A 10,762-nucleotide genomic window follows, 5' to 3' on the forward strand; every position below is an offset into this window, starting at 1 on the left:
AAAAGGTAGTCCAAAATCTCTTCATTCAAGCTACAACTGCTTGTGAAGTCTAAACATTTTCATTTGTCTCTCCCCAACGAGCATCTAAATCTAAATCTAGCTAATACGACAACGCACCATGTAAGATAGAAAGAATTATCACAGTACCAGCAGGCCGCAACTTGGACGAAAACTTCACAAGGTGAAATCTGCATGTCTGCTAATACGACAGAAGCATATATCTAAATGAATCCAAGAACATTCCCAAACTCATCCTCTAAAAACACAACATAGTGCAGTTTCAATCTCATGATAGTCACTCACAAGGTTGAAAACCATAAACTCCATCATGCATAGCAAGGACTAGCTACTATGACATCCCCACTGACATCATCAGCGCCCAACAGTGGGTGTAGACCATAGTGTAAAAATATGCTCTCACACATACAAATCCACACACCCACACATACTTGAGCATCCATTTATACAAAGTCTTCGTACTGAGTTTCTGTTGGCACTCCGGAGGTGAAGGGCAGACTCAGCCATGATGAAGGCTAGCACTAAAGGAGAAGGCTAATCAAAAGGTAGTCCAAAATCTCTTCACCCAAGCTACAACTGCTTGTGAAGTCTAAACATTTTCATTTTAGTCTCTCCCCAACGAGCATCTAAATCTAAATCTAGTTGATAGGGCAACGCACCATGTCAGATAGAAAGAATTATCACAATACCAGCAAGCCGCAACTTGGACGAAAACTTCACAAGGTGAAATCTGCATGTCTGCTAATACGGCAGAAGCATATACCTAGATGAATCCAGGAACTAAACCATAACTATTGCCCTTGAGATGCACATAACCTATGGATGGTTTTGTACTAGCAAAGTGTACTTCTAGATGTTCACGTAAAAAGTCACAAAATTTCAAACCTTGGGTGATTTGACAATAAGATAAATACAAATACATAATTGAGCCAATACATAAAAACACACAACATCTTGCTTAACCAACAACCTAAGCCCATTTAAAAGAGGTCTTGTGCTACTTGCTATGGTGGATGCCATAGCTACACACCTTTGTTTGCAACACAGGGTTTTGCATAAAAGTATATTCATACATAGAGTAGCCTCAAAATCCCACGACACTGTATTGTCCAAGGACTGACAAATTCCCCACTAAAGCAATAGGGCCCTCGATGGTAATCAAAGCACTTGACAATTGTGGATCATGATTACTCAATTACAAAGATAAATGACAAGGTGTTGAAAATTAGTGAAGTTTGTGCTTGCATGCGTGTGGTGCTTACGTGCGTGCTAGTGTGTGTGTGTGTGTGTGTGTGTGTGTGTGTGTGTGTGTGTGTGTGTGTGTGTGTGTGAGAGAGAGAGAGAGAGAGATGGTGATCATGTGTATGCTATGCACGCATGCACACAGGCAAGTGGTGTATGTAGGAGGGGAGGGATATATATATATATATATATATATAGAGAGAGAGAGAGAGAGAGAGGAGAGAGAGGATGGCAGTGAAAAATCTTTAACCTATTAACCACGGACACCAAAAAAAAAAAGAGAGGACACTTGGCAACTTGGAGAAAAAGAGCTTGCCACGTGTCACAAAGAAGGAGCTCTTGGATGGAGGCTTGGAGGGGGGAGGAGGTGGAAAGACTCTTAGGCAAGCTTTGGAGAGGAGGTGGAAAGACAGGCAAGGAGGAGATAGAAGGTCTGGGTTAGACTTCGCCAAAATTTAAGAATCAAAGATCCACCTTCAGATGGGGAGTGGTTGAGGATGGTCATGCATCTTTGACCATGCAAAGCACGGGTTCGTGGAGTATTAAGTAACTTCTCAACGTTTTCCGTTGCACTATATCATATGCGATAGTTATTTGCAAGAGTCGGGGCAAGGAAAAATATCAAACAATCAAGACCTTAGAGAGAGATGACTTAGAAAATCCATCGGTTTATTGTATACAAGTCCCCAGGTCTGCAACAACTAAAACTAAATCTCAGCTTTACCCATTCCGCGGTAGACACAGCAATTTGAAAAGACAACAAGAACCCTATGGGCGACAACAAATACAGCCTCAAAACCAACAACATGGAGCTCCGCTACACAACGTATTGCCAGCTAGGCAATGTACCAAGAAACTCAAATGTTGTCAAAGCTTGTCAACAAAACCCTCCTGACTTCAGTGCAAATTCCCTCTCTCTCAAGGGCATTAGATAAATTCACGTCGTACTTTGGTGGCTGGGCCCCAGAGCCACTGCCAAGAAATAGGTGTGCTTATGTCATAACTCATCTGTTAATGAAGCACTGTATGTGCCGACAACAAACAGTTTTCAGATTGGGTGCCTGTGTCTTGGGAGTACAGCTGGGTTTGGGCAAGGTCACCACAGATTCCTCGAATAGCACCTGAAAGAAAACCGGTTCTATAAAGCAAAAGAAGACCAAGTCCCGTTCTCAACTGAGCACTTGGAGGGACTTGCACCTTTTGCTTTACAGCACTAGACTTTGGAAGCAGGCAAAAGGAGAGCAGGAAAAGGCAGAAATGAAGCTGGGAGGAATTGAAGGCAACCGAGAAAACAATCGAAAATCTGCAATCGGCCTGTATGGGCACTAGCATGCTGCTCCAGTAGAGAATGGCTCACGTGGATCAACCTATAGGTTTAGGCGGAAATTCATAAGACAGCAGTCTATACCTGTGAGTGACAAGATTTGACAAGCACAAACTCAAATGACAAGACTATACCTTATCCAAAGCAGCACTGGAAATATTTCACAGCTTTCAGCACGTGTAGCCAGTTAAAGCACACTTTCAGGCTTTAGGCTTGAAGGACCTGACAGTGAACAATGTGGCTTTTCTTCCCCATTCGGGCAAATTTTGACCACAGGTCAGAAACAAAAGACTTCGACTGACCTCTTCCAGATATGGTCTCCCACAGTTGCTCTTTCTTTTGAGGATCCTCTGCATGCGCAACATCGGCAAGAGAGATGCTCATGTTGTTGCGAATGATGCACAGCTTGCCACCAAGGGGAAGCAATGCAGCTGCTTCCAAGCCTCTGGAATTTCCAAGATGAAGCCTGCTGTCCACAGACCTATTCCATGAATCACTCATTCTGTCATAAACCCTTAGTTTGCAACCGTCATGGCAATCAAGTGCGTACAGCTGTCCATTCAGAGAAGCACTTGGATTATGCCGACCCGATATAAGGCCATCGACATTTGGAGACCAACGGTCAGTTGCAGATACATACACCTCGCACACTACTTGCCGGTAGGAGCCCATTCCCTTGAGGAACCATTTGCCACCATAAACTACTCCAACTAGGGGCACCATGGCAGCCGTCATGTCTGATATGAAAGTCCACCTATTTTTGTTGGGATCATATACCTCTGCCGATCTCAGTAAGCGCTGACTGCCCTCACATTCTCCCCCTGCTACATACAGACAATTGTTTATAACACAGCATCCAAAAAATTGCCTTCTGCGAAGCATATCAGATGCTTTGTGCCACTTATTGGTTCTTGCACTGTAAAATACTACTCGTTTCATAGAACCAGCCATTGGATCCTTGCCTCCAAATAGAAAAAGGAGGCATCCACTAAGGACAGCACAGCCAAACCCAAGAGCCTCGGAGAATTCAGGGGGAATAGGTGGAAGTGGTTGCCACAGCTGATATAGAGGATCAAACGCATGCCAGCCAATCCTGTTATCCCGATCACGCTTTATTACGTAGATCCACTCCTCAGCCATCCCTAGCTTGTATCTTAACGAGTAGAAATAGTTGTTTGCAAGTAATCGGTACCACTTCTTACATACAAGCCGAAGGATACAATGAAATATTCTGGGAACTCGAATTAAACATGCTATGGCAAGATCATCGGGGAGTCCAGGAATGTAAAATGATGGCACTTTGTTCCGCTCTCTTCTTTGAGATTTGCTCCTTGGAGGATGAATGGTAGGCTTTATTCCCGGTTGAATGCAGTGCCTGGTTCCAGGCACGCATTTCTTGGCTTCTGCCAGGGTTAGGCCGAGATCCCCGCCACAATAGCAAGCTGCACTCTCAACCTGCGGTTAAAGGCAAGCATGGAAGGCCGTAAAGAAAACATCCAACACTCGATGCCTTCATTGAATTGAGTACTCCAGATGTGCTTAGAGTAGGCTGTCTTACCTGAGCCCGAGGTATTCCACGATACATGATTTGAGCCGAGGTAAGCTTCATGTTCAATGACTCTGTCAACGTTCCCGAAACCTCAAAGATCAACGTCCCCACTTTACCCAGAATGTCTCAGCTGCATGTTTTGACACCATCTCCTTCGCAACGGTGAACGACCCGTAAGACCTACAATCAAACACGCCGCAACTCCGACCTGCACCTATGTAATGTCTAGCAATTCACCGTGCATTTGGAGTAATACGAAATCTGGATGGTCCTTCACATACGCTGTGCGATTTTCCTGTGATGCCAACAATGCCTGCGTGAGTTCTCCCGCACAGCAGGCTCCAAAGGATGCTAAATCCTTGAACGCAGATTAGTCTCACTCTTGCGCAACCCCGCCGAAAAACGAAGGGTGTGATAGAAGCTGTTTCTGAGGACTAAATCAGTGGTGAGTGGGAATCCAGGCAACAAATCGGACAACACGAGTTCGCAAGACCTAACGAGGTGCGACCGTACTCGTGCAGCTTCCCTTTTCTCTCGGGATGCCAATTCGGAATGAAAAGTTAGTCTTCTTGTTGGGTTTCGGCGGTCCTAAGGCCAAGTGCAGAGCGGCATCGAGTAACATTGAGAGAGAAGGACGGCGTTGTGTCCGATGGTGAAGCCGCACTACTGGATGGGTGGAAGGAATGAGCGTGGTGGTGGAGAGGAGATGCCCTGTTGGGGAATGGAGCAAAATGCGTGATCAAAAAAAAGGTGAGGATGGAGGTGCGAGAAGCGAGAAGCCTGAGGAGCAGCAGGATGAGAGTGAAAAATGGGGTTCACAGCAAAATGCAACAGGACATGGAAACTTGGATTGGAAGGAAGCAGGGGTCCGAAGAAGAAGAAGAAGAAGAAGAAGATTGTCGTTCTTGATTGTTGATTTTATTATTTAGTTGTGTTCTTAAAGCTCCAACGGCCACATGCCATCTCGTTAATTGCTTATTAATTGCCTGCAAACACACACTCACCTCACACTTCTCACACTTCAATGTTCACACAAAACCTCTTGTAAAATCTCTCTGCACATTTTTAGACAATTCAGTCATGCTTTCACTTATACAATAAACTTTCAGCTTCTTTTATTTTCGCTTGTTCTCAATTTTGTAAAATCTGCAACGTTCTAGGCAGTTTCGTCATGCTTCCCCTTTCACATCTGCACATTTTCACAGAAAAACCTTCAAATTTTGGAAACCCCAAGTTTTGTGATTCGTTGAGAAAAATGTTTTCTGTGAACACTCCACTAGCATGACAGCATTCATACCCTCTTCACTATTCTCTCCCCTCCTTTTATGATTTAGCACTGACTCTCTCATGCCTAGACCATACCAGTCATAACATTGACCCTCTCATGCCTAAACCATGCGAGTCAGTATACTCAATATGTTATCACATCCGAGCACTACAATATAGCTTTCCCAATTGTATGACAACCCCAGTCTCAACACAAACTTTTGTATGAGGTGGGAAGAATACAATCCTTAATTTTGATTCAGTGCAACCATCAAGGGCTAGCCATTAAAACCTCCTATTAAACATGGCCAACCTTCGTCAAGCTTAATGCCTCCATCAAGGTCAGTGCCTCTGTCACCTCTACAATACTCTCATTATTAATTGCACCGACTACAACGGACGTGAACCATCCACCTTAATTTTTGTATGGGCAATGTATGTGTGTTACATTGAATACAAAGGAACCACTCACATAAATTGCTTTAGATGAAGCTACATAACAAGACAACTCCACTCATTAAGTGGTAACTTACTCTGTAAAGCAATCTCATGTCCCATGTGACATCATGAAGGGTTGTGTATTCAATTTCAAACAATGCTACAAGAAAGCAAGGATGATAGAGAAAGTTGAGATGGTACAAGCAAATGGGTTCCTCACACACATTATAGTCTTTAAAAGGAAGGCTCAACTTACATACTAGAGAGTGCTACTTTTGATTTTTAAAATTATTGGCTACTCTTCAAAATTTAAGCCTTATCACTTTAGTGGGTGCCAAAAGATACTTCAAGGCTTAACAATGTGCACATTCGATTTTGTTATTTTCCCTGACATCATATCCCACTAGTTGTTTCTTTCATATGTACTTCATTGAGAGGTAGGTGGTACCACTCGTCTTTAGAACCTTTTGTAGTGAGTGGACCTCTCAAGTAATAAATAACAACTCCCCTTGTTGGAAAACATATGTCACTTTAAGAACCTCATCCTCATAATTGGTAGGCGTCTCAACTAATGAACATGTCATCCTCTAAATTTTCCATTGTTTGTTTCCCTTTCCATATTGATCTTTTAAAGCTTAAGTGCCACGATGACTACGTTCCTCACCTACTTTCATTGTCTTTTGTTGATACATAGAATGTAGCCATAGTGTCTTCTCTCTCTTTACATTGAAATACGGTTTAGACATCTACCCCTTTTTTACCTACTTCCATAACTCCATTATGGATAAATTCCCCGCTTTCTATGTGGACCATAATAAAGAGAATCGTCAAATTTTCAATGACTATCACCTAATGATGGAGTGCTATCAGTTAGGCAGTGCATTAAAATCATGGTACAATAGCCTACCCCCAATGATTCTCTTGTCACCAAAGTTGAAAGAGAATCGATGTCCATCCATACATAATTCTTACAAGTAACATGACCTGTCTACGACGGGTTAGAGACCCACCCCGTTGGGTCTCAAGGTGGGATCTCAAAATGTATCTAATTTCAAGAAATAAAATTTTGAAGTGACTCTATACTCAATTTAATCAATGATTCACCTAGATGAGCAGCCATGTAATGTTGATCTAGGGGCAAAGCTTTCACACAAAAAATCCCCCCCCTCTCTCTCTCTCTCTCTCTCTTAGTGCACATATAATATTCCTCTCACATCATGTGCTTTATGGATCATAGGCATGGCGATGATATTGTGTATGTCATCTTTTTCACCCAATCAAACTAGGATGACACTAATTTCTCCCTTCCATAATTCCAGCCTCCCTATGACAACTTGACTTTGATTGGTGAGAGAAAACTTCTTTCCAATTTCTTGCCATGTCTTCCATCTGAAAAGTTCTCTATTCCATAACTGCCCCCAAGATTGCAACCCTTTCTTAAAAAGACAAGATGCCAAAAGAAATTGTTCCTTTGTTAGTATATAACTTCTGAATATTGTTGAAACCCAGACTGAGTCAATGGCCATGAAAGTGCCTGTACCAAAGAATTGAAGAAAGGCTTCTATCTCTTCAAATGCACCCCAAATAGATTTCCATAGTGAGCTTCCTTTGGTCTTGCAGGTGGTGAAGTTCATAAAGGGATAAAGACCAAAGGAAGGGTACGGGAACCATGAAGTTAAGATCCCGTCTTCCTAGCTTTCTCCCCACCCTCTCCTCTCTACTACTCTCAAGTTCCCTAAGGAGAATTGAGAGCAGTACAGAGGAGGGGGTGGGAAGAAAGCTAGAAAGAGAGGAGAGAAAGTAGACAAGGTAAGAGAAGATACCAAGCACCATTGTGCCATGGGCAAAAGAAGAGCAGTCAAAGGCGGTGATGAGCTTTAAGGCCACTAGAGATAGATATGAAGATTACACTTGCATCATCTCTCATGAAGATGAAGTGTTTGAGAAAATAGTTTGTTAGGGATAGATATCAAGACTACACCTGCATCATCTCTCATGATGATGAATTGTTTGAGAAAATAGGTCATGTTAGTTTAGAATACAAAGGAAAATTATGTATGAGAACATATCTGCAGTTGCCTCAATTGATGAAAAGCAAAGGGTGAGAAGAAACCTTTACCAAACTATATCTATTTAATATCCCTAACTCATCGAATATCGAGATGGATATGTTGAAATAATTTGTGGTTTTTGGGATTGAGTGTAAGATTAAAAGAGTTGTAGTTTTTACCCTTGATAGAGAAATAAATATTAATTCATATGTGTGGATATATTGAGATGAGAAACCTAATTTTCCATTGTTAAGCCTTGAGCTCTATGGATTATTAGGGAAGAGTTGCTATGTAGCAGCCAAAGGGGAAGCATAAATTTGTGTGTGTACGTGTGTGTACGTGTGTGTTCATTAAAAAAAAAGGTTGTGTGTGTGTGTGTGTGTGCCAAGTTTGAGAGTTTGTGTAAGTATGCATGCATGTCTCCTAAGTTCGAGTGTTTATGTGTGTGTGTGTGTGCCTGCATGTCTCCTAAGTTTGAGTGTTTATGTGTGTGTGTGTGCCTGCATGTGTGCGTGTCTATATGTGTGAGGGGAATAGTCACAAAAGAGATTTTTTTAAATTTATGAGGGAGAGAGAGAGAGAGAGAGAGAGAGAGAGAGACCAGAATGTGTACATGTATGTGTGTGTAGGTGTACACGAGAAAGAGAAGGAGGGGGAGAGATCTCCTATGTTTTAAGTGTCCATGTGTGTATGCATGTGAGGAAGACACTCAAGGGAGAAGAGCACACGTGTTATATACCGACCCCTATACCGACATACATATTGACTACCATACAGACTACTACCAATAGGTATATGGATGAAAGGAGGCTCTGTCTTGTGTATACATTAAGAATTCAGTTGGTTAGGATGTTCTTCCATACTTCCAATACCAACTCCAACTTCTGACATGGATGACCTTTTTAGAACACTTAATGTCAAATGGAAACTAAAGGATAGTAGAGCTGTTTGGTATGCTAGGTTTGACAGAATTTGGGCTAAAAAGTTCCAAAGAAGATGTCTTGTCTTGCTTAGCTTATCCTCCATAAAGCAATTTAAATTAATGCTAGAGGATTCAGAATAGGAAAGGGAGATGGCAAACTATTTGTCAGTTTTGTCTGCAACGTGTCGGGTGGGTCCCATGTGCATCTGTTACCTGTGTCAGACTGCATCACTCTACACATTGCAGTGACATGTGGCTCACACACCGCCCACACACTGGCCCCTATAGCATGCGCACTAAGCGTAGTCATCTGCTCTACTCTCTATACTCTTCTCGGCTCTGCTCTGCCCTCTTCTCCCTTTGCCACATGTCATGGCGGCGCATCCTCTGCTCTGCCCATGCAATCATCTGGCCTCTCAATCCTCTCTTCTCCCTTTGCCACATGTCATCGTGTGACGTGTGTTCTGCTTGGGAGATCATGATCGAACGGCATGTAAGCTTCAAAAGCTTCGAAGCTCCTCGAAGCTATGCCCAACCTCCAGAGAGCCAACCCTTCCTTTATAGATAGAATAGATGCGTTAAAATGGGCATTAAAATGGGCAAAAGGTGCACAATGAGTGAGGGAATTTTCTTTACATCTATGTATGTTGTGCATGTGTTAGAGGGAAATGGACTCATTAAATGCACTTGGCCTCCAAAATTCCAGCCAACCCTTCCTTTATAGATAGAATAGATGCCAAATGGACAAAAGGTGCACAATGAGTGACGGAATTTTCTTTACATCTATGTATGTTGCACATGTGTTAGAGGGAAATGGACTCATTAAATGCACTTGTGTATGTGTGGATGTGCACGCATGCACATGTGCATGCATGCGTGCATGTGTGTGTGTGTCCACACATGCACATGCACACACATGTGTGCACCTACATGCACACATGCACAAGTGCGTGCATTTGCATGTGTGTGTGTGTGTGTGTGTGTGTATTTACCCCAAAAAAAAGTGTGTGTGTGTGTGTGCATGCGCGCGCATGCGTGCATGCGTGCACACGAGATCTCTCTTCTTTTATGTCTCAGGCCATAGAAAGGTCACTATGCTCATGACTTTTTTTCAGCAAGAGCAGCCATGGTCTATTATGTTGGCAGTTATGTGTGGCCAGATGCACACAATTGCTTATGGGCATTGGATCACTGATCCATGGGAAGTAGTACTTGGCAAGTTTCAAGGAAAAATACATGGCTATCCATTTCTACTGCCTTGATTCAAGATTGGAAGCACGTGCTCTCTCACATCAAATGGTCTCCCCATCCTTCTTCTATAGCTTCATCTCTTTGACTGGAAAGCCTTCACTGGAGTGTTGTTTTTTACTCTCCTCTTGCTGTACAACAACCAATCAGGGCTTAGAATCTCATGAAGTTGGGCATTCAGTTCATTGATGATGTGGTGGATATTATGGGGCATTTTCTCTCTTTTCCAGCAGCTTGTCGGCAATACAATCTTGGGATGCATCATAGACCCATATGGAAAGTTATTACAACTCTCTGACTCCCTTTTGTTCCGATTCCACCATTGGCATTAAGAGATGGGCATTAAGATTGGCATCTTCAGTCTTCAAGTCCAGGCTTATCCTCTCAACCTTTGCATTTACAGACTTCCATACAAGCTTATAGATTGATTTTACCTCCTCCATGGATTGCTCATCATGCCAATTCTCTTTGGCATCTGAATAATTCTTTATCTTGGTGGAGAGCAAACTTGAAATTATTATGGAAGCTAAAAAAGCCATTAAAGCAGAGACTCTTTTTCTGGAGATGCATTGTTGGTATTTTTTCAGTGGGAGTGAAATTGGCTCAAAGAAGGATTGTCTCTCCTCTTTGTCCAAGATGTCATCATGCTCCTAAGAGTATTCAACACTTATTGTGGTTTTGTTCATATTCCAGGGACCTTCTGG

At 42.6% G+C, this 10,762-nt stretch overlaps 1 protein-coding gene across 3 annotated transcripts; it reads right to left on the reverse strand.

Annotated features, from left to right (window-relative positions):
• Positions 1 to 1,950: 1,950 nt before the first annotated feature.
• LOC147889107 (F-box/kelch-repeat protein At1g55270-like) lies at positions 1,951 to 5,012 on the reverse strand. 3 transcript variants are annotated; one of them, XR_015542916.1, is made up of 4 exons: positions 4,415 to 5,012; positions 4,143 to 4,313; positions 2,719 to 4,039; positions 1,951 to 2,627 (listed from the first exon to the last, which is right to left on the reverse strand). XR_015542916.1 is itself a non-coding variant. In XM_087391665.1 (2 exons), the coding sequence occupies exons 1-2, from the start codon at positions 4,191 to 4,193 to the stop codon at positions 2,792 to 2,794; spliced, it is 1,299 nt and encodes a 432-aa protein (XP_087247791.1). In that variant the 5' UTR covers positions 4,194 to 5,012; the 3' UTR covers positions 2,638 to 2,791. The 3 variants fall into 3 exon arrangements, 1 of the variants encoding a protein (XP_087247791.1); XR_015542915.1 differs by having other exon boundaries at positions 4,143 to 5,012; XM_087391665.1 differs by lacking the exon at positions 1,951 to 2,627 and having other exon boundaries at positions 2,638 to 4,039; positions 4,143 to 5,012.
• Between the last annotated feature and the right edge of the window lie 5,750 nt (positions 5,013 to 10,762).

The sequence above is a fragment of the Dipteris shenzhenensis genome, chromosome 20, assembly GCF_047967505.1.
Source record: "Dipteris shenzhenensis isolate YYH24624 ecotype China chromosome 20, Dip_SZ_1.0, whole genome shotgun sequence".
Classification (NCBI taxonomy): Eukaryota; Viridiplantae; Streptophyta; class Polypodiopsida; order Gleicheniales; family Dipteridaceae; genus Dipteris; species Dipteris shenzhenensis.

Coding starts and splice junctions, on each gene's coding strand:
- LOC147889107 (XM_087391665.1), bottom strand. CDS start 4,193: ATGAAGCTTACCTCGGCTCAAATCATGTATCGTGGAATACCTCGGGCT. Junction 4,040..4,142: donor GTGGAATACCTCGGGCTCAG/GTAAGACAGCCT, acceptor CTTTAACCGCAG/GTTGAGAGTGCAGCTTGCTA.